Source organism: Odontesthes bonariensis, chromosome 11 (assembly GCF_027942865.1).
Source record: "Odontesthes bonariensis isolate fOdoBon6 chromosome 11, fOdoBon6.hap1, whole genome shotgun sequence".
Classification (NCBI taxonomy): domain Eukaryota; kingdom Metazoa; phylum Chordata; class Actinopteri; order Atheriniformes; family Atherinopsidae; genus Odontesthes; species Odontesthes bonariensis.
Window position 1 is genome coordinate 16,814,464 of NC_134516.1, and position 24,592 is coordinate 16,839,055.

Consider the following 24,592-nt stretch of genomic DNA (forward strand, 5'->3'; position numbering starts at 1 on the left):
TTACTGTCAAGGCTTTTTATCGGGATTGATTTAAGTTTTCATGTTCAGTAAAAAAATAAAAGCAAAGATAAATGAACCCTTTGTAGGAAATCTGTTTGGCACCAGTAATTAATCATGAGAACTCTTTCAAGAGTTGGTGAGACAAAGCAAAGCTAAATAAAAGTGTTAGTATTTGACTCATTCGCTCACTTGGAATATCCCAGCAATCTACTGCAAATTTGGAGCTTCTGTCCCATGGCTCAGGGATACTTTATGTAGTCTGTGGTATAAAAGAGCACCGATTTGGTATGAAGGTGATGGACAGGGAAGGGACTTCACTTGAATCCCACCAAATATCGTGGAGCACACAAATATGAGCTGTCTGCCTCTGAAACGAGAAGAGCTGCAGCAGTTTCCAAAGTGACCCTCGCTGGTTACCAGAAAATAAACTGCATTGACAACATCCTGGATTGGTCGAAGAACAATGGCCCTGAGCACAAACAAATGGAGATGGAATAGATTGTTAGGAGGCTCAGGTATGTCAATGAATGCCACAGACTACATGTTCTATCAATCAGCTGCAGACAGTTCGCTCTTATCTGCTGTGGTGCCGTGGGATATAGCAGAATGAGGCGAGACAAACAAACCCATGGGGGGGGGGGGGGGGGGGGCTAGAAGCCACATGCCCAGTTTTTCTCTGTCTGAAGACCCCCAGAGGAAGAAGGAAGATGGGATAAGAAGCTAACAGATGTAGCTACAGGGCATCTTTGGTCTCCACTTCTCCCGAGGTGTGACATGGAGCACTTAAAACACTCTTTTGTGCAAAAATTGGACTGGACATTGATTCTTGTCCGTATAACAGTTGCAGCCAACTGGGAGGGAGCTGAATCGAGACGGAATCCAACAAAAATCAGCCTGGACTGTGTTTTAAAGTCTCCAAGAAAGTTGTTCTTTCTTCAATGCTAACCTATTTCACCATTTGGACTCAAAATTGTCCGTTTTGCTTTTTTGGCATATGATCCCTTTAAATAAGGCAAAACAACTTAATAAAAGGTATCTCATTCGTGGGGTTCAATGCATCCCACTGACTCACCCAATCAATTAATCTTTGTAATCAACATTTGACTCCTTGATTTTGTCTATTGATGCATAAGATCGACCCCCAAACCTCATTTTTAGAAACTACAAACTCAGAAGAACATATCAATAAGAGTTGCATAAATGTAATAGGGCACTTTGTCAAACAAGCTCTGTAAGAGGCAGATAAATCTGGCAGTTCTAAGTGTTCCGTGCCTGAAAGAGTTTAAAAAGCCCCCAGGTCAACCTCAGAGCACTTAGCCAACTTTATTTTAATGACTCAGTTGGCAGAAAACTCTCCTTCGATGACACTGTCAAGGAAAAGGCGACAGAGAGTTTCCCAGCTCAGAGCAGACATACTGAAGAAAAAAAGTGAAGTATGTCGCTGATTGAAGAATAAGGGTCATTTTGATAATTGGCTTCAACAATAGCTTTGATTATTTAATTGATTATTATGTATTTATGAGTGTAAGCCTCTCGAATCGCTGTTTTAGGTTTTGTTTATTTTTTTTTGTTCTTTTTTTTCTTTTTGGCCTGAAATTGCATATTGTATTCTTGATTTGGTTTTCTTATTGGTTGGCTGATTGAATGCCGCTGCGTCTGTATGGCAAAAGTTCGATTCGATCTCCATATCTGAGTTGGGTTTTGGGCAGTTATGTTCAGCTTCTGGCGTTGATAAGCCACGCTGTTCTTTTGATGTAGGGCGACAGCTTCAGTTGTGACTATTTATGCTTTACCCAGTCATGCAGAACATCATTTTGTCTGAAAGCAGTGTTGAAATAGCTTACTGTATACTTTCACCCCATGTGAAGTCATAAATATTCATGAGCCACTTCATAAAAGAGTGTTTTTTTTTGTTGTTTTTTTTTTTTATTTCCCCATAAGCACACAGCGAATGAAGCTCCGCTGAACTGCTGGAGCTCCCAGTCTCCAGTGTATCATCAAAGCGGACCGTAGATGAGAATGATGGCGTGTCGAGTAAAAAGGGGCCACCCACTGAATGGCTAATCAACCCGAGGGCAAAATAGCACGGTGTCGAGAAGAATACGGAACATTTCGGGCGGGTGGGGGTCTCAAAAGTAAGCAAAGATGAGTGACGAAAAAAGCTTTTGATCTACCGTTTGTGAACACGCTTTAAAAAAAGAATGAAAGAAACAGGTAGAATGTTGGCATAACTCTGTCATTTGCAAACTGAATCGCGCTCTGTGCAACGTTAGTCTGAGGTCCACTCCGTCCTCTCTTAGCACGAGGTAACTTTTTATCCCAGACTGTGGAATCTGATGAAATGAGACTGATCTCTGATCATTGAAAGGAGGAGTTCGACATCGCTGTGTCCCGATTACACTTTTTTCTGTACTGGTGGTCCGAGTCCAGTGACATTATGAGGGGTGTTTGGATCTTATGGCCTGACGTAGCCCAGCTTCCGATGTTTCTGCCAAGCTAATCTGGCCAGTTTTACAATACTCACACAAGTGTGGTAACTGTATGGAAGTTTGTTCAGGTGACAGTGATTTGGTCGACTAAATGAGCACGACACTAAAATGTTGCCCATTTCACCACGGGTTCTTAACTTTAACCTCTATAAATGTCAACGAAACACAGAAGAGTGAAAAATGCATGAGCTCATGTCGAGCTCATGTGTGATGGGGGAATTCTGAAACTTTGACTTGTCTACCTCCCGCCGCTGTGTCACCTCAGAGTTTCTATCTGCCATTTAAAGTCAAACTGAGAAAACGCTGTTGAAGGTATCTCCCCAGGGCCAAAACCCTCAAAGGAACCCTCCGACTGTTTGAGATGAATGCAGCTATTATAATTTTGTGGTTTCGGGGTGAGATTAGCAACCTTAACCTCTGAATCTCTAATCGCCACTTTAAAAATCCGTAAACACGAGCTTTGCGCGGGCCTTTAGGGGCTGTTTGTGTGTTTGCGTTCTCACTGCAGAAGGGAAAACCGAAGTGACGTCATAACCAAATTTCGTGTGTATACATGTATACATGACCAATTAATAAATCTTATCTAAATCAAAATCTAATCAAACACCTCTGCTTTTTCACGAAGCAGAATAGAAGGGGGGCTTTGTCATGTCTTTTCTCGACACATGCACCAAATTGTTGGTTCCCTCACTCACACACCAGACTCCACAGTTTTTCCCCCGTTCAGCTGTCGGTGAAAACCACCGGCTGTGTCCTTCAAGACTTATTAAATTATTTTGCCGTGACATCAATCAGGAAGGGCGTTCAGGAAGGGAATGTAAACACACTTCTCTGTTACATTATGTTCCCTCTTGTCAATAACGGCTGGTGTGATTCCAGCGCGTGCACTAATCCAGAGGGCAAAACAAATCCTCACTAAGTACTCCAGCAAAGGTCTGGTCTCAAAACAGTGACTTGCTGAATTTCAAGTAGCTGTAATGCTGTTATGATATTTCACGACTTCTAAACACGGCCGATCCTCACTTCATTGAAGCCCAATAGTGGGTAATGTAAAAAAAAAAAGCCCTTTAGCTCCTTATGGATGCTTTTTAAATCAGTCAAAGCCTAGTTTGCACCTTAAAATGTGTTTGCAGTCTACACTTGAGTTTCTGGGGATGCCTTTAAACCTCACATTATCTCCACAGAGGTTCTGAAGTTTTAAGGATGTGACTAATACATGAAGAATTCATAAAGCCTGCCAGATTCTTTTTGGATTCTTAAAGCCTGTTGCCGATTTGCTCTTTTGAAGTCTCTTAGCTTGGCAGCGTGTCTCATTAACGGGGCTGTTTCAACGAGGCTCACTGATGTGGGCGTGTGTTGCACCGGAGTCGAGGGACACTGGAGAGTGGAGATCTACTGGTGTTGAAATCAATGGTTAACGTGTCAGGCAGATGCTCGCTTCTCATACTCTCTGAGTCAATAGTATTGGAAAGAACTCGTAGTGTTTGATTATTGCTGAAGCCATCTTTATCCCCGTAAAGCTTCCTGCACCTCGTTGTGTGTGTGTGTGTGTGTGTGTGCGTGTGTGTGTGTGTGGGCTGTATCTGGCCTGTGTTTTCTACTGTGTGGTGATTTTTAAAGACAACTCGTGAAATATTCATTGATTTCTTTATTTTTTCCCCCCAAATGAATGATACAAAAACACAACAGGAGACGGCGCTTAGATTAGACACCGTGGAATTTAGATGTACCGTGAAGAGTTTTATCTTTTGCTCGTAATACACACTGCTGCCGTTACTATAATTGATCTTTTAAGAAGACACCGCAGCGTTGTCTCATTAGGTATCCACGATGAGGCTTTGCTTTGATTGGAATTCCCCATTCATTATACCAAGTATGCAAAATGTTTTCTTCTAAATGACTTCCTCATCCAAAACAGCACTTTAATGAAACTTTTAGCCATGTTTGATATCTAGCACTTTTTTAGATTGAAGTGTCCTCTAAACAATACTCTGAGGACTAATTCAATTAATTAACTCTCAGTACCTCTACACCAAATAGGATTGTTTACTCTTATAGAATATTAAACACATCAGCGTTTTTTTTCCCCCCTACAGAGTGATCGTTTTAAGGACGTTTTGAACCCGTTCTGTTTGATCGGATCACAGTGAATGCCGACAGTTACAATCACACACGTTTAACAGGAAACTCGGACATTTTTTCACATGGTTTCACTTTATCTTCACGCTGACAATCCGTTGTAACATGGACATATGACAAACCCACAATTTCTAAAGTGCAATAAAAACTTAAATCTGTAATATGTCGATTAGTCTTGATCTTTATTTGGCAGACAGAAGTTCAGCTAGTTTTTTATATTCAGGACGTTCACTGACCAAACTCTTTGTAGTTAAAATTTGATGCCAAAAACCTGGGATCAGGGTACTTTTGATATATATATATATATATATATATATTTTTTTTTAAGTTGTTTGGGAACTGAGGACACGAACAGTTGAAGTTTGGCAAAAAAGCAATTCATGTCCATTCGTGCTGGATACTAGATTTTTCAAAAGCTCAGCAGTCTTTGGTCATCATTATCTGACTCTCCTCCACATGATGGACCATGCATTATTAATAGTAGGCAGGCCAGTAAAGCACACACACTCTGTTGGAAGTCGTGCAGAATGAGGTCTGGCATTGTCCTGCTAAAAAAAAAAAAAACAACACTCCTTCGTTGATGGTAAGAAATGTCTCTCCCAGATTCCAATATCCACCTCTGCATTAATGATACCCCCATACGCTCTGATGCACCCCCATACCTTCACAGATGCTGGCTTTTGCAGAAACAGATGTCAGGTTTTTCCCAAAATCTGAATTGTGGACCGTCCACTGTCCTTCTGTCCCTCTGAGATGAGCTCGTGCCCACAGAGCTTTCCTTTTGTGTAACACAGTTTCAGGTTACATCTCTCAATGCGAAGATATGGACTACGTTGAACAAAAATGGTTTCTGAGGTACTCCTGAGTCCAAGTGGCTAAACTGACCACGATGGCTGAGAGCTACGTAAGACATCTTAGAAAACTTGTCGTCTTAGACAAATTGTGAAAGACCCGATTTGGTATCTTAAGGAAAGTCGGGCCTCATCAGAGCAATTAGTGGAAATCTTGGTGTCATGTTTTTTTTTTTTTAACCTTTTGTTTGTTTTTGTAAAAACATTTCCATCTAATTACCAACAAATCTGTGTTTGTAAACAAAACTCGTCTCATTTTAGTAGCTCATCATCTTGAGTTATTAACGGTGGAAGAAATGAAACGCAATTACATTTTTAACAAGTTTAAACCTCGTTTACACTAATGGGTTGGAATGGTTGGTGTGTACCAAGATAAATTATTTGGCTAATAACATGTGATCACAGGCTTTTGCACCGACACCTGGCATAAATACGCCTTATCCTGATTCTGCACACAGTGTAATCAGATCTCATTATGCAAGTACAGTAGGTGGGGCTGGTGGGCTCGTTGACAAATATGGCACGTACCCACGTTGTCGTGTCTTGGCTCGGGAGCTTGTGCATGCTGCTGAGAGGATCACCGTCTTGCGCCTTTCTGTTGTTTTCTAAAAATGTGAATTTGACTGGGCTGGTGGAGACAGATGTTGAATTCCACAAAAACACCAATTAAACTTGGCCCGGTTCATGGCTCATACTGTAGCTCTTAAACCACAGAGCACCCACAACAGTTGTGGGTGATTTTGGAGTCCTCCAGTAACGGTATAATCTGCAAGGCTGATCACAAATTGCTGCTTTATCACAGGCTCAGACTCGGCCCTCTATTCAGGTTATTTGATTCTCACCTTTTTTTTTTTTTTTTTTTTTTTTTTTGATTGTCCTACGCCCAGCCTGGAGGAGTAAACACTCCTGAGCCTCCAATGAGCTGCTCCAAACATGCTTAATCACTTCCTGAGATTGGACAAGGAAGGGCGCAGGCAGAGCAGCTGCCGTGGGAGCAGAGGCAAAGAGTAAATACAGGCTTGAGAAATGGGTTGAGATGCTTCATAAACATACTTGGGCCATCAACCTGTCATTCCCTCGTCAGTGCGACGGGGAATGAAAAAGAGACGGCAGGGCCTGCTCTTCCTTTGCTCTCCTTCTACTGAATGACAAAATGACAGCCCTCGGTTGATTGGATGACAGGGACACACTGCGCGTCACTGACAACACTCACCATGCGCTCCCGATAAAGCCATCGAGACCTCTGCTTTTGATCCATACTGCTGTTTGGGAAAGATTAGCAAGAAGGGCTCTAGTTACAGTACATGGACACGCTGTCATGTTTGGATTTCTGAAGAAATGAACAACCACAGTTGAGCATAAAAATGGTGAATATCTAAAGAAAACAGTATGATTAAGGATATAGGAATTAAAGCCAGATGGTGTGCACAGTACATAGAGGTTTTTTTTGTTTTTTTTACATAAAATAAAATCATGTCAGATATATTGGTTTCAGTTCTGACCTTTAAAGTTTGTTCCTGCTGCAGTGCAGACTCGAGCAGGAACTGGAAAAACAAAGTGCTGACCTCCTTGTGTTTCACTTTGCTCGTACGCCACATGTACAATACGACACAAGCTGCTTACTTTGATTGATGCCCCATATTAGAGTGTGCATAATTATGAGGCCGCTTTAGGTAAAAATGGGCCCCCCAACAATATGTAACAATCGCAAAATGGGTCAATCAAATTCACGCTGTCAGACACTGAAACCACCACCGAGTAACTCAAAATTTCAAAGAAAGCGAAGACATTTATTTTTCTTTTTTTTTTTTGTCTTTTTTTTTGTAGACTGATGTAATAAGATTAAGTCTTGGTGGATCTTGTTTGTGGAACAGAAGGATTCGGGGGTACAGGGAGGGTAAAGGTGCAGGCTGGTGTTATTAAAGGCAGGGTAGGGGATCTTTTTCTGGAACATTTTTTTACATATTGCTTGAAATACTCTTCACACCCCCATTGCAACCAATTAATTGAAAGTTTTGACACAAATATGAAAAGTTTTAGTGGCCTCTAGAACGTACAATCTAGGAAAAACAGTATCCAATCATTGTGAACGGACCGTTCACAATGATTGGATTCTGATGCCGTCTATCAAACTGCAATCTGCTCCTCCCTCCCCCTCCCCCTCCTTCCCCCTCCTTCCCCCTGTGCGCGTACCCTGCTCTGTGAACGAAGCTTGGCAGGAAGCTAAACTAGAGCCAGTTTGGCTAGCACCTAGCATTATTAAACGTATAGTTAGCATAAACTAAATACTAAATACGGCAACGATCGATGCTTGCTGTCAGAACAGCGCTCGTGCACCTTCGTGCTCGTGCGCGGTCATGTACTATAGAGGCGTGCCTTCGGGGGGAAAGTGAAGAAAAGGGTTGGGACGTTTTACCTATGTATTTTTAAAATGCAGCTTCGCTGGACTCAAAATCCAGGATCTCCTACCCTACCTTTAAGGTTGAGCTGCCAGTTTCATAAATTCAAATATTCCACTGCTTTGTTTGCTTGCCTCAAAATCCACTAAGGCAATCTTAGGGTAAGTTTGACCCAGTGGAGAACTTAGGGACTATTCTCAAACAATGGACTGACAGTGTATAATAAACAATAAACTTCCTCGAACAGCACTTCAGAGGCTTCAGCTGCTGTGTGCATAGACATGGGTGAATACTTTTCCACTGCAATGCAGTGGTGTTCCTCAAGGTTCCATTTTGGGACCTATCTTGTTTTCACCAAATATGTCACCTTTAGGGTTGATTTTTAGTGAACTTAAGCGTGCTTTCCATTGCTTCTATCTGGGCATGGTAACAAAAACCAGACTGCTTAAACAGCATAAAACATTAATGAACTCAAACCCTTTAATCTCAGAAAAGACTTCATGGATGAAGACTCACGGCTGCCATTGAAGACAAAAAAAAGAAGGTGATGAATTAAACATCAATTTTGTGTGATGCGTTTGTTTCCAGTCCTTTCAAAGTGAAGAATAAACTGGTGATCTGGGACTCACACTTTTATTCTAGTATTCCTCTGAAAAAGACTAAACCCACTGCGTTGACTGAGAGCGTTGTTATATTTATGTAAATAGATGCTGTTACGATGACATTTAAAGTGTTGATTTGTGTTTCACAGTTTGGATTTGAATACCCTTTTAGCCACTAACCTTAACACCAAAGCAGCGACTGTGCAGACACTGCAGGAAAATAGTGTTTTTTGGGGGGTCTTTTAACACAGATGTCGCAGTTGTTTTTTGATTCTGAAACACACATTTTCTGTCTCGCCATTGTTCAAGTGGGTTTAGCCGAGCATTTCAGAATCGGACAATAGCGTAATTGTTTTCCACCGCTGTGTTCAGCTCCTGTGTGTTTTCACCAAAGCTGGGTCAAAGTGTTCTGGGAAATCCTCATGGGGATTACCAACAGAAGAAGCATATTCACAAAGTGCTCACAGGACGCTCACAAGGCCAGTGTTACCCTGCAGTGCCTAGCTGTTGGAAAACTAACATTTCTTGCAGAATATACTCTTTGTCTATTCATCTAATTAACTTCAAGGTCTAAATACAGTTTGTTTGATTTCTTGCTCTGTTTTTGTGTCTGCAGTCCCTCCGGTGCTGTCAGTGTTCCAGCAGTCCTTCAATGCCACAGCCGACTACCAGGAATCAGTCACCTTTACTTGCATCACTTCTGGGTCTCCTGACCCTGTGGTCACATGGCACAGGTATCGTCTACATTCTACAATCCCCATTATTGATCCTTGACATACAACTCAGAGGGATTTTTTTGACAGGAAAGCACCAGGCTTTTCCGACACACGAGCAGTAATCTGCTGCTATAGCAACATCCACTATTCTGGGAAGGCTTCCCACGAGATTTTGGAGCCTGGTTAGAGGGATTTGCTCGCTTTCAGCCACAAGAGCATTACTGAGATTCAACACTGATGTCAGATGATAAAACCATGCTTGCATTGGCATCTAAGTCTATCCTATAAGTGTTGGATGAAATGAGAGCTCTGTGCTGGCTCAGTCTTCAGCATCAAAGTCTGAAAACAATTGTTAGATGCCTTTTGCACAAGGAAAGGACCAAGCTTTTCCTAAGGTGGGAGAATGCTACTGACTAAGTATGTTGCAAAAATTAAGATTACTTACAAGCAAGTTCCCTAACCCAAACCATTTGGAAAACCCCAGAGCAAAAGTTAGCATATATTTGCCACTATGATTACAGACGTATTCAGCCTTTATTTCTATATGTGCACATCTTGGTTACAGATCAACTAGGTTTCCTTTTACAGCTCCAAATGAGGAATTTGAAACCTGCCCCCACACATTACCCTTCATCATTAGCGCAATAATAGCACATGGCACGTGGCAAAAGAATGAAAATGTGCACCTGAAGAGCAATTGACACCCTGCTATACTCTCCATTGCTCGACATGAAGTAATTAGCTTGCACCCTCTCATCGGGCAGTCGTGACAAGCTCTTTGCACCCGAACATCTGTTGATGGCACTTTACTGGGATTCCACTGAAGGTCATCCCATGTTCCTATGATGCTATGCATTTATTTTTCCCCTGTTAAGTCCATCCATCCATCCATCCATTTTCTATACCGCTGAATCCGTCGGTTGGGTCGCGGGGGGGTGGAGCCTATCCCAGCGGTCAATGGGCGAGAGGCGGGGTACACCCTGGACAGGCCGCCAGTCCATCACAGGGCCACACAGAGACAAACGAGACAAACAACCATACACGCTCACACTCATTCCTATGGACAATTTTAGAGACCCTTGTTAAGTCATCCTACGGATTTTTAGACCTCAGTCAAACATTTAAATTACTCGTAGCAGTTTATTTAAAAGAACTTTAGAGTATTTTTGGGATTTTATCGGCAAACAATGTGAACTGCAGAAGCAAACCGGTGACATAAGACATTTCTTAAGGCAGTTTCTACCTCAGGTTTCTGCTAGTTGTTTCTTCCACTGAACTGAACCGAATGGGAATCACTGGCTGCCGTCGAGGAACTAAAGGAAAATATGCAAAGAAAAATCGGGCGGTGCTTTGAAAACAAACCGTAGGTATATGTGATTTGAAAAAGGGGGATATAAACCCCCAAAAACGTCAGAATTATCCATGAAATGTCTATAGATGACACATACCACGCGTCTGTTTTTCAGCACTGCCCAAAGGACACCAGGCTTTTTCTTTTATTTATCGTTAATGTACTCTGGTGTGAAGCTTATTGTACGTTTTTAAAATATCGAGTTTATTACAACGTTTACAAAAATGCTCAATAAATCTATGAAAATAATGTACAAGACAAGTATTGTTAAGTTCAGTTGTAACTCCGTATATCCTTGCCCATTGGTTGTTTGATAATAGTCATTGTTATTTTCATTTTTTCCACAAGGTAAGTCTTTCAGTCAACATTACACAGCAGTTTACTGTAGACAAAAAGCCCATGAAGGATGCTGAATCTGTCAGAAAAGCAAAGGTGTGCGACTCTGCTCTTATGCGTGTGGTTCGGGAGTGGTTCCTGTACTTTTTAAACATGCAGTGGTACAGCCGCTGATTAAAAAAACCTGGTCTGGATCCTGCTGTCATGGCCAATTTTAGGCCCATTTCCAAATTGTCCTTCCTTTCTAAAGTTTTAGAAAAGATTGTTTACTGTCAGCTCAAGGACTTTCTAAATGAACACAATGTATTGCAAAAACCCAAAAAAGTAAAGCAAGTAATGGGGAGATTAAAAGATATTCAGTCTAATATCATTTTCCTACAGGAAACGCATTTGGCAAAGAAGGAGGATTCTAGAATAAGGAGGAGGTGGCGGGGGACAGTTTTTTCAGCACCTTTCAATTCTCAGGCGAGGGGGGTCATGACTCTCATCCATAGGTCTATTCCACTGATTGTCACTAAGGTAATATCAGACAAATGTGGCAGATTTCTGATAATTCAAGGTACCCTTTACACAGAATGTCTCAATTTTGTTAATATTTATGCCCCAAATAACGATGACCCAAATTTCTTTAATAACTTGTTTCTGACCTTAGCATCACTTAATGGACAATACATTGTTGCTGGGGACTTTAATTGTACACTTGACCCCAACAAAGACAGATCATCACATTCAAACCCATCCCATAGCAAAAGCAGAAAAATTATTCATCAATTCATTAAGGATCTAAATCTGAGAGACATCTGGAGAGATAGAAACCCTGATGCAGCAATGTACTCTTGCTTTTCCAAAACTCACCATTCGTACTCACGAATTGACTATTTTCTTATTTCAGCCAGTTTAACTGGCAAAATCAAAGACTGTAATTATGACAGCATTCTAATTTCAGACCATGCCACAAATAACCTTATATATTTGGGTCCGGGACGGCGACGTGACCCCCCCAAATGGACATTTCAACACAAATGGCTCCAGGATACAGAGCTAATAACTTTTCTTGGAAAACAAATAGACGATTACTCCATGATTAATACTTACGAGACATCGGCATGCACCAGATGGGAAGCCTTTAAAGCCTTCCTCAGAGGCCAGATAATTAATTTCACTAGCTCTAAATCTAAAAAAGCCAAACAAAAAATTCTGTTATTAGAAGCAAAAATTAGAAATATGGAGGACATTTACTTTAAAAACCCCTGTTCTAAGATTCATCAAGACATTTTATTATTGAGAGCACAGTATAATGAAATTTCGGCTTCCAAGGCTGCTGCTAACCTTTTAAAACTTAAGCAAAGTTTCTTTGATCAAGGAGAAAAAGCAGGTAAAATCTTAGCTTGGCGCTTAAAACAACTTCAAGTTGAAAGATCTATTACCAATCTTAAGAATGAAAAGGGGGAGTGCATCGCAGACCCGGTGGCCATAAATGATAAATTCAGGGACTTTTATGAAAGACTCTACAGCTCTGAAATAACTGGAGGACAGGTGGATGGGAGTTCATGGTCACTCTTAGATAATCTTAATTTTCCCAAACTAGAGGAGGGTGAGGGGTCAGCGTTGGGGGCTTGCATGACAGTAGAGGAAATCACGTCAGCAATAAAATGCATGAAATCTGGAAAAGCAGCAGGCCCTGATGGTCTGCCCATAGATATCTACAAAAAATTTGAAACAAAAATTAAAATTCCCCTCTTGGAAATGTTTTTAGAATCCCTTCGAAATGGGATACTTCCTCCCTCCCTGAGAGGTGCTCTGATTACTCTTCTTCCGAAACCAGGTAAATCTAACGATAAGTGTGAAAATATGAGACCGATCAGTCTCCTGAATTCAGACTTGAAGATTCTCTGTAAAATTTTGGCAAAAAGACTAGAACCTGTGCTTCCAAGTCTAATAATGGCAGATCAAAGTGGTTTCATGACCGGGCGTCATGGCTTTCACAACGTGAGAAGGGTCTTGAACATCTTACACAATCAGAGAGGGGCACCGAGCACGGCTTTTTTGGCATTAGATGCCGAGAAAGCCTTTGATCGGGTGGAGTGGACTTATTTATTTGAAATTCTTGGACGGTTTGGTCTAGGGGAGGGTTTTTGCAATTGGGTTAAACTTCTGTACAATGATCCCTCAGCAGAAATTATCACAAACAACAATATTTCGAAAGCGATAAAAATTAAAAGAGGCTGTAGACAGGGTTGCCCACTGTCCCCCTTACTTTTTAGAATTGCAATTGAGCCGTTTGCCATTGCTGTGAGAGGACATAGTGGAATTACAGGTATAGGTATCGGAGATCTTGAACATCGTATAGCTCTTTACGCTGATGATGTCATCCTGTTCCTCAGTGACTTAGCTAGGTCTATTCCATCCCTCCTGAATCTCATTAAGTTATTCGGCAAACTTTCAGGCTATAAAATCAACAACTCAAAATCCTCCGTAATGCTTCTAAACTCGAAGGAGAGGTCGGATCCACCCACTTATGTTCGCCATTTTAGAACAGTGGACTCCTTTACTTACCTAGGTATTCAAATTGTTCCTAAACTGGAAAACTTAGTAGAAGCTAACTACAGCCCTATGTTGGCACATATTTCCAAATCTTGCATGGGATGGTCCGGTCTTCCTATTTCTCTGATTGGAAAAATTAATATACTTAAAATGAACATTCTCCCCAAACTTTTATATTTATTTCAGAACATTCCTCTGCCGCCTCCTCCAAACTTTTTCCCCAGATTGGAAAAAATTTTCAGGAATTTTCTATGGAATAATAGACGCCCTAGGCTTCGCCTGTCTTTGCTATACCTTCCATACGACAGAGGGGGGTTACAGTGCCCTAATTTGCGGTGGTACTTTTGGGCAGTACAGCTAAGAATGTTAATGTTCTACTTCAACACAGATGGATCACTGTCATGGAAGGATATTGAATCGAGCTCCCTAAATCTCCCATTTCCCAGTTATCTATACTCAGATGAACCTAAAAAACTCAAAAGATCATGTTCCAATCCTATAGTGAAAAACATGATTGGAGTCTGGCAAGAAGTCAGTAAGTACTTAAAAGTCCCCCCCTCCCTCTCTTACTTCAGCCCAATCTGGGGCAACAGCTCCTTCAGACCAGGGAGAGCTGATGCAGGTTTCAAATTGTGGGCAGATAGAGGGATAAAACAAGTAAAAGATATTTATGGTAACAATGGGAATTTTTTAACCTTTGAAGAATTAATTAGAAAATATAACATCCCTCGCAAACATTTTTTTAAATATCTTCAGCTAAGGTGCTTTATCAAAACAAACCATACCCATTTTATGTCTTGCCCTCCATTATCCATTCTGGAAAAATTGTTTACAAAAAATCCTTTTGTAAAGGGCATCATCTCTGTATTTTATAACTTACTGAGGGACTTTTCCCCTGATTCTGCTGACTCTAAATTTAATGCATGGAAATCAAATCTACAGGGGGAACTATCACTGGAACATTGGCGTAACGCATGTAAAGCAGCCCACACAGGGACGTGTAATACTCGTTTAAGACTCCTACAATATAATTGGCTGATGAGGGTGTATATTACTCCAGAAAAATTAAACAAATTTAACTTGAATATTCCAGACACCTGCAATAGATGTGGGGTAGATAAGGGCACCTTATTTCATTGCATCTGGCAATGCCCAAGAGTGGGGGAGTTCTGGCAGGAGGTTAGACTGACTATACAACAGATTCTCTCAATTAGACTGGACCTGGAACCTAGGCTCTTTCTGCTGGGTCTTTACCCAGAGGGTTATAGGATTAAGCGCCATGAAAAAATGTTTATAAATATGTGCTCTTTACAAGCAAAAAGAACAATAGCTTTATCATGGAAAAGCTTTGGTAAACCTGCTATTGCTGTGTGGTTTAGGGAACTATCATCTTGTTTACCTCTGGAAAAAATCTCTTACACTCTCAAAGACAGACAGGAGGTATTCCATAACGTTTGGGGTCGCTTCATCAATTATATGAAGGACAATGACTTGTCACATCTGATGGACGGGCCTGGAACAGTATAGCAACTTCTGCATGACCCAGTTCTTTCTTCCCCTGCCCCTCTGGACTATACGATATAATATATCTTCTGTGGACTCATGAATATGCACCTTCATAGAGGAGGCTCTCCGACCGCCATGTTTGTATTTCAGTCTGTTGGTACTGTTGTACGGATCAAGTGTGTACTGCTTGAAAATTGGACCTGACGATGTATGTTGGAACACTTTATTCATTATTTTACTCTCTTGATCGTTGTTTTTTTGTTCTTGTATGTCTTTTTTTACAAAGAAAATTCAATAAAGATATTGTTAAAAAAAAAAAAAATGAACACAATGTGCTTGAAATTTTCCAATCTGGTTTTAAAACATTGTACAGCACTGAATCAGCACTTTTAAGAGTTTTTAATGATATCTTTTTAGCCACTGACTCTGGTCACTGTGTTATTCTTGTACTGTTGGATTTAACTGCAGCATTTGACACAGTAGATCATGACATTCTGATCTCTCGCCTGGAGCATTGGGTGGGCATCAGGGGCCCGGCGCTGGCATGGCTCAGGTCTTACCTGTCTCATCGGACGTTCTGTGTCAGCCTTGGTGACTCTGTGTCCTCTACTGCTCCTCTCTCTTACGGAGTCCCTCAGGGTTCAGTGCTCGGCCCTCTTTTGTTTTCATTATATCTTCTCCCGCTGGGTTCCATTCTCAGGAAACATGGTATTTCATTCCACTGTTACGCTGATGACACTCAGATTTATGTCCCCCTTAAAAAAGCTGACTCCTTCTCCCTTAAGCCACTGGTAAATTGTTTAGATGAAGTCAAGGCTTGGATGGCTCTAAACTTTTTAAATTTTAATGAAAAGAAGACCGAAGTGATGGTCTTTGGTGGCACCTCTGAGTCCCCCTCAATCGATCTCGGTTCCTTGGCGCAGTACGCCAAACCTATTATAAGTGATCTGGGGGTAAAAGTGGACGTGTACCTCAAGTTTGACAGCCAGATTAAAGCTGTGGTTAAAACTAGCTTCTTCCAGTTGAGACAGTTGGCAAAAATAAAACCCTTTCTTCCAAGACAGCACTTAGAAACAGTAATCCACCCCTTTGTAACCACTCGGCTTGATTACTGCATTGAACTTTTTATGGGGATTAGTGGGTCTTCCATCGCACGCCTTCAACTGGTACAAAACGCAGCTGCACGACTTTTAACTGGCACTAGGAAATTTGAGCACATTACGCCGATTTTAGCATCTCTCCATTGGCTTCCCGTTCATTTTAGAATTAATTTTAAAATTCTTTTATTTGCTTTTAAAGCCATCAATGGCCTTGCACCAGTGTACCTCTCTGAGCTTCTGCAGCCCTACGCACCCAGTCGAACCCTCAGGTCAGCTGATCAGCTGCTCCTGAGGGTTCCTAAAACAAGTCGGAAGCTCAGGCTCTGGAATAAGCTGTCGCTGCACATTAGGCAGGCCCCTTCCTTGTCCTGTTTTAAAAGTCGTCTTAAAACACACCTCTTTTCTTTGGCTTTTACCACAGTCTAGGTTGTTTATTTTATGTGCACAGTTTTGTTTTATGATGTTTTTATTGTGTTTATTTTAATGTACAGCACTTTGGTGAACTTTGCGTTTATTTAAAATGTGCTTTATAAATAAAATTGATTGATTGATTTATTGGCTGACTACAGTGAGGTGAAGGCGTCACTCCTAGCCTGGCTCTCACGCAGACCCTTCGTGCTTCGTGCATCTTCGTTACACTTCGTGAGCTCGCACGAGGGTCTGGGCGCGCCTTGTTGAGCCCGAAGTCTTCGGATACCCCATAACCGGGCCAATCATAATCGTGGGGCGGGGTGTTAACAGGTATGACGTAGCATCCGGCGCGACAACGAACACAGTCAAACACAGCCATTGCCGGACGATTAGCTGCTGCTAGCTCCTGCTTTGCTCGCTGCTGTTGTGTTTTGTTTATTTTCCACCACAGACCCAAAGACTGGTCGCGCTCCAACGCGTCACGTCCGCTTTCGATATGATTGGTCGAAGTAGTACGTGACACACACATTGAATTCTCCAATCAGGTTCGAGAGGTTTTTGAATACAATCCCCGCCTACTCACAGCAGAGAACAGCTAGGCAACCGACAAAATTCCAGATGTGAGAACCAGGTTACGTCACTCCAGCCTTTCATGTGGAACTGTCTCATAAAGAGGACTAAAGCTTCTGAGCGGCGGTTTCAAAGAGAAGTCGATCATAGTGGGGGTAAAAAACGAGGCACATGCATCACTCTGAAGTACATACAAAGCCCGAAGACGCTTCACAGCTGGAAGCTACCTCAACTTTGTAAACCTCATTCATCTTTTTCTAGTTTCCAGCCCTGACAAATGGAATTTATTTACTCCTGAGCATCTTACCTTATCTTTTTAGCTTCAGAGCAAAGCAGGACTTTAATGAATGAATAGCATGGCTGATATTACAAACTGATTTCACATTGATTATCGGGGAAAGCTGACGTTAACGTGTTCATTTGTGCTTTGCGATCACCCATGTGATAGCTTTCGCCACCTTTTCTTTAAACTTCTCTTTTTGTGTCCAACAATAGAAAACCGAATTATGACTGATGTAGTAATTTCACAAAAGGCATCTTAACTGAAAAACCTGCTCATGTGAAGAAAAAGACATCTCGATTCTGCTTCCTCGTATTACCCTCTTGGACAGATTTGGAATGAAAGAGGCAGAAATGCTGTTGGACACACTCAGCCTGATGTTGTCAGTGGGTCAAATCTGGCCCACAGAGGAATTTTTCTTTTCAAAACACTCGTGTTCTCGCGTAGTCTTTTGTCAAACCGCAGTTCACACGATGTCGCTTTTGGTTGCAAATGCATTTCCCCGCTGAGTCGAGCATTATTTAAGCTCTTAATCCGTCCACTGATTTTCTAAAGACTCATTTGGTGGAGGGAGCAGTTCAGTAGCTTGGACAACACGTCCTCCATTGTTTTAATGAACCGCAAATTCAAAGACGCCCATTGGGAGGTTTCAGTTGCATCAGAATGTGTTTCAGAAGTTAAACTCCTGCTGTTGTGAAGGCCTCAATAGGAACCTTTTAATGAGCACTAACACTGTGTCTTAATGTGTGGCATGTTGTCTTTTGTCTAACTTAGAGATACTGTAAGATAAGCATCGCATCAACTCTGTAGCAACACTGAATCCACTCACCCTCAGACACCGGCCATGTATTCTCCCCCAATCTCCCAGGTCAATAAGTCTTGCGCCTGTCTCCAATACAGTGGAATTAAATTTTGTACATCACGACAAAGGGAGTCGGGTTACACATAAGCAACAACCCCTCCCAGCGTATTCCAGCCTCATAGCTGCATTTCCTGTCACTGCGAGGTTTCACCTCATCCACTGTGCATCTTTGGTAATGGAGTACCTGCCAGCAGTCAGTCAGTATAATGACATTCAGTGCTGCAGCACGTCCCGGACGATCCATTCCAAAGATGAGACCTCTCTTCATTTCCTCTTTGGCTCGCCAGAGTTATTATTACTTGGCTTTGGTGTTTCCTCCATCGACTTTCAATTATCCCTTCACTGCTTTTCCTGCATTACAGTGAGGCTGAGCCACTCTTACTCCGTTTGTCTCCGAGTCTGAAATTCTCCTTATTCGAGGTCCTTGAAATAGTGAGAGTATATTTTGCAGGTCATGCAAATGCAGATAGACGAGTCCCAAAATGTGTTTTTATGATGATTTTTATGATGATTTTTTTTATGTACACTTGGTGAATTTAGATGCAAAATTCAGCCTTTTTGCTCTCTTTTTTTTTTTTGGTCTTTTCAGAAAAATTCACCACTAACTTTATATGTAGGCAGTCTGGTGCTCTGCAGATATTTGAGCAGCTGTGGGATGAGCATGTGGTTGAGGCCAGATGACATCATTAAAGCACTGTAAAAGGAAAACATTTAGTTCAACTACACTGATGTGTGGTCGATAGAGTGACTTTTCTTGCCCCGGCCAACACCTACTCATATTGATATTAGTTAATCCAGCTTTTAGAATGTGGTGTATACATAGATGAGAAAATTTAGGCCGTACTTGTTTGTAAAACACCAGAGTACCTTTTGAGGAGTCTTTTGCCCACCGTTTGATCTCACACACATTCAGTAACTGAGCCAATCTGGTCTCTTTCAGCTTGCATGCAGATGGCATAAAAAGCACCCATGAGTTTGTCTAAATCCGTATAAGTATGGGAAAAACATCAAATTCATCCTCCAAAGTAAGCAATCTCTTAAACCTTATAGATTACATGGCTGGTTAAGCAGCTGCAAATAAACAAGCGGGGGAGGCAGCAAACCTGCTTCTCACCATTATGCCTCTGCTCTGAAGCTTAAATACAGACACGGATCAATTTAGCCGTTGTCTTTTTTCCCTGATTAATTACCCCACAGAGTCCAAAAGATGTGAGGTTAGCACAGTATTCAACACCATGCCGGAGTCATTTAGTGCATGCAGCAGTCCATAACAGAATCTACATGAGGGCACAAGTGAGCTGCGAAGGCACACACAGAATGAGAATATGATGGTTTCTTTTCCTGCTGGAAAAGTTTCACTCATTTAAAGAATTCAGATCAGATTTATTCTGTTATCACACATCAAAATCAATTTCAAATCTTCTGAATATAACCATCTTGCCCTTTGTGGCTCGTCAACACTGTATATGACAGTTTACCGTCCTCCGTGAGTTTTTGCGGAGTTACTTTCAACACTTTAAATGGCTCGTGATGAAATGATTATTTTAATATTCACATTGAAAATCAGGCAGATGTGTTTGCTTTCGAATTCTTAAGCGTAATAAATTTGGTACACTCTGGACGGGTCGACAGTCCATCACAGGGCCCGTTGGAGAAATGATGAGATAAAAAGATTGAAGAAAAAATGAACAAGATGAACAAGAAATGGTCCAATTTTTCCTGAACAGCCATTTACAATAAAGCAATAAAAACAAGCATGACACGCTCACTTTGCTAAACTTATTCAAGATAACCGTAATGATCCCGAAATCCTCTCAGGGCACTTTAAACATATTTACATATGATGGCTTTGCTGTCCAGTTAATCAGTGAAACTATTAGATTCAATCATTGAAATCAACAACAAATCAATTTTAACTCTATAGAACCCTTTTAATCATGTGAGGAAAAATGTTTAGTTAGTTGGTTGTTTCTACACTTAAACCAACTTAGCTGCCTTTGAGGCCCCCTCCCAACAACCTTTTTTTTAAAACATTTAATCATTTTTTCTCTTAAGGATGGCCTACTGAGCGTCATTAACTGCTGTGGTGAAACCCCGTCTGAAGAAAAAGTAACTTGGATCCTTGCTCACTGAACAATTAAAGGCCAATATCCAATCTATCATTTTCAAATAAAATTTTAGAGAAACTTGTTTTAAAGCAGTTACATGACTTTTTAATTTCTCACTACATTAATGAGAAATATCATCTGGGTTTAACCACAACACAGAAACGGCCTTAGTCAAGATTGTAAAGGCCTCAGATTCAGTATGGATCAGAACAAGGCTTCAGTTTTAGTGCTATTTGACTTAACCGCATCCTTTTATACAGTAGATCGCTCCATTCTTTTAAACAGACTTTACAATTTTATTGGCCTTTCTGTTTCAATTTTATATTGGTTTCAATCATATCTTGCAAATAGATAATTATTTGTAAGTATGGAGGATTAATGATCCAAAAGCTGTAAGATTAATTCTGGTGTCCCTCAGGGTTCAATTTGAGGTCCAACACTTTTTAATCTTTATATGCTACCCCCTAGGAAATGTCATGAGGAGACGTGGCATTAATTTCCAAAGTTATGCTGATGACACCCAGCTTTACATGGCCGTGTCACCTGATGACCCTGGGCCTATAGGCTCTCTTTTAAATTGTATATTTCATATAGAAACGTGGATGGCAGAAAACCTTTTACAGCTCAACCTGAAGGAACCAGAAGTTTTATTTATTGGTAATGAAGCCCAGATAGAGAAACTGTCAGCACATCTGCAATTACTGACAACGAATCCCTCTAAAACAGATCTTGTGCAACATGTTCTAAGCATAGCTAAGACTGTTTTTTTTTATCATCCTAATAATATTACCAGAATACGACAGTTTCTCTATCATACTCTTTTATTTCCTCCAGAATCGATTACTGTAATGCTCTACTTTCTGGCCTCCCTAAAAAAAAAAACTATTGTATTTGCTACCTGTCACCCTCAGAATAGATTTTAAGTTTCTTTTAGTCATAGTCACAGTTTATTTATAGACACATTTATAGCACATTTAAAACAACCTCAGTCGACCAAAGTGCTGTACAGAAGCAAAAGCATAATAAAAATAATCATCAACACTATAACAACAAATACAAAACAAGGGATACTAATCATTCAATATAAAACAAATTAAGATTAAAAATGAAACTAAAAGAGAGTAAGAGGGATAAAAAGAAGGCGAGAGAGCCAAGATTCCTAGCTCAACTGGGAGTGAACGCCAAGGAGAAGAGATGCGTTTTGAGGAGTGTTTTAAAATGCTCAACAAACTGTGCAGCTCTAACATGGAGAGGTAGGCTGTTCCACAGCTTAGGAGGCTCGGTCTCCACGAGTGGAGAGCCTGGACCTACGTACTGCCAGGAGCAGCTGGTTTGACGACCGAAGTGCCCCAGCAGAATTTTGGAGCTGTAGAAGCTCTGATAAATAAGGTGGTGCCAAACCATTTACACATTTAAAAGCAATTAATAAAATCTTTAACTGAATCCTAAAATTAAGAGGCAGCCAGTGTAAAGAGGCAAGGACAGGGGTAATGTGTTCACGCCTTTTCTTTCCAGTCAGCAAGCGGGCAGCAGCATTTTGAACGACCTTCAAACGGCGCAATGCTTTCTGGTCAAGCCCAACAAACAAGGAATTACAATAATCTAAACGTGACGTAATAAAAGTGTGAATTAATCTTTCAAGGACATTTCCTGGGAGATAAGCTTTTGCTTTTGCCAACAGTCTAAGTTGAAAGAAGCTTGTCTTGACTATATAGGATATCTGTTTATCAAACCTAAAGTTACTTTCTAGGATAACACCAAGGTTCCTTGCAAAAGGATAACAATGAAACTTAAGGGAGCCAATGGCACTGTCACATCCATCTAGCAGATTTTGTTGACAGAATAAAATTATTTCAGTTTTGCCTTTGTTCAAAGACAGAAAGTTTACTTCCATCCAAGTCTGGATATCTTTAAGGCAATCTAGTAGAGCCTGAACAGAGGCTCGCTCATTTGTCTTTAGGGGTAAATAGATTTGTACATCATCGGCAAAGCAATGAAAAGAGATATTGTAATGGATCCCAAGGGCAACATATATCACGATAAGAGGAGGAGGCCTAAAACAGAACCTTGCGGCACTCCACAACTTGGGGGGTAAGTGGCCGAAGAGTACTGGCCCAGTTGGACAGAGAAGCTCCTGTCTGAGAGATAGGACTAAAGTTTTTACTAGTTTTAAGCTTCTTAATGCTACTTGTCCTCATTTCTCAGAACTGCTTTTATATTGGAAGCCTGTTAGAACTCTCAGGTCTTCAGGCCAGGGTTTTTTAATTGTTTCTAAATTCAGAAGTAAAACCTTTGGTGAGACAACTTTCTGTCAGTATGGTCCATGTCTGTGGAACAGCCTTCCTGAGGACCCGAGGATGGGAGAGAATGTTGATGCTTTTAAAGCCAATTTTTTTTTTAAAAAACACCTTTTTGGCCTGGCTTTAACACTTCATCAGTTCAGTTTTTTTATGTTTTCTATGATGGGTTCAGTCATGATCTGTGTGTGCGTTTGTGTGTGTGAGAGCAAGAGGGACTATGTTTGGGCTTTTTGGGCGTATTTTGTTGTTCTGTAAAGCACTTTGAGCTGCAAAGTTGTATGAAAAGTGCTATGTAAATACAGTTTGAGAGATCAAAAGATAGGATAAGCCTATAAAACCCTATAAAAAAGTGCTTTCATCTGTTTATGTGCTACAGATAGAAACAGCCTCACAGCCAAGCCTCCTGCACTTAACCTCTCTTTTAATGGATCGTTTGACCCTCAAAGTGCAGATAATACACATCTGTAACATCAAACTCACATTGCTGTGTGAGCTTAGTTGTGTGTAAGGTGGTCAATAAGATTGTCTGTGTCTGATACCTCTGCTTTTAATTTGTGCAGGAAAGGGCAGCAGCTGGAGCCATCGGAGAAGTACATTCTCAACAGGCTGGAAGGTGGGCGGAGCATGTTAACCATCCGCAACATCCGACAGGTCGACGGAGGGACCTACTCCTGCAAAGCCACCAATAAGGCGGGATCTCAGGAAAGAGAGCTTTTCCTCAAAGTGTTCGGTAAGGATGGTGACCATCACTGACGCAGGGCCTCACACGGTCTTTCCCAAAATTAGAACCAAGGAAAAAACACAAGCAGCCTGAGATGACCAATAACTGTTGTTGCACTCTTGTCATTTTTCTGTCCAACATAAACCTTCCTTTATAAAGTATTGTTAAGAGTTCATCATGACTATTTTTAAATACACTTTAATGAAGCTATGAACTACAACCCCATGATCCAAATAGTTGGATCAATGGCTTTCAATGATTTGCAAATCATCATATAAATTTGACGACAACAACACAATACATGAAAGTTTGGGAAGTAACAGCAAAAGACTGTAAAGGTTGTTTCAAGCTAAAAAAGACATGCAGTGGAACATCTCACAGCTCATTAAATTAGGTAATTTACATTGTTTGGCTGAAATAAGAAAGAAAAACAGAGGCTCTCAGAGTGACTTTTAAAGTAAAATCAGGGTGATATCCACCCCTCTGTGAGAGACTTTCCGGGCCAATTATTCCACTGGTCTATGGATTTAAATGCTAAGAATTTCCAAGTTAAATCAATCTGCTAAAGAAGTCCTTAAAAGATTCCGTTAATCTATTTATCTGTACACAGGAGGCGAGACTGAAAATTGATTGAACTTTAAAAGCAGGCATGATTCTGCAGTTGAAATCACTTCATGGGCTCAGGAAAGCAATTGTCAGTGAACCAAAGTTCCAGAATTATAGTTTATATCTAGAACTTTGGGCTAAAGAGAAGAATCGTCCAGTTTCTGCCCATTACTGCACATGGGATGGGAAACCTGTATGTCTGTGAAGGCACTTATTTACAGTGTCTTTTTCAGCTGGTATATTTGTAAGGTAAAGCCAAATCACACTCAAAAGTGGAAAAACATTTTGCTCGTCCAGATTACATTTATCCGACTCACAGATGATGTGATGCAGTCGATTCGTTTTTCTGGCTTTTGTAGTAAATTTAAAAATAATCTTAGCTTCTAAAATTTCATTTTTTGCCTTGCATCATTTCAAATTAGACATGGAGCTGAAATGATTCTAATTCATTACACCCTGTTCTTATTTACATTTTTCACACTAACCCAACTGAAAGGTGGGGCTCTGCCAAAAACACAGAAAAGTGTAAACGCAATTTTTTTTTTCTAATGAAACCTAAAATAACTTAAAAGAAAAAAAAAAGAAAAAATCCATTCCATTATCTGGTGTTTTGTGCACCTCCAAGAGATTGCAAATGTAATAGCATTGTCTGTGACTGTGGAGAGTGCTTTATGTTTACCCATAAAGTTTTATCGTGACGA

General features: G+C 40.8%; 1 protein-coding gene across 6 annotated transcripts in view; it reads left to right on the forward strand.

Annotated features, from left to right (window-relative positions):
- ncam2 (neural cell adhesion molecule 2) overlaps positions 1-24,592 on the forward strand; it is a 332,410-nt gene that overhangs the window by 256,409 nt on the left and 51,409 nt on the right. For all 6 annotated transcript variants that reach the window (XM_075477736.1, XM_075477734.1, XM_075477731.1 and 3 more), the window contains exons 6-7: positions 9,097-9,214; positions 23,125-23,294. In XM_075477736.1, coding sequence (XP_075333851.1) covers positions 9,097-9,214; positions 23,125-23,294 — 288 coding nt within the window. The remainder of the gene's footprint in view (positions 1-9,096; positions 9,215-23,124; positions 23,295-24,592) is intronic.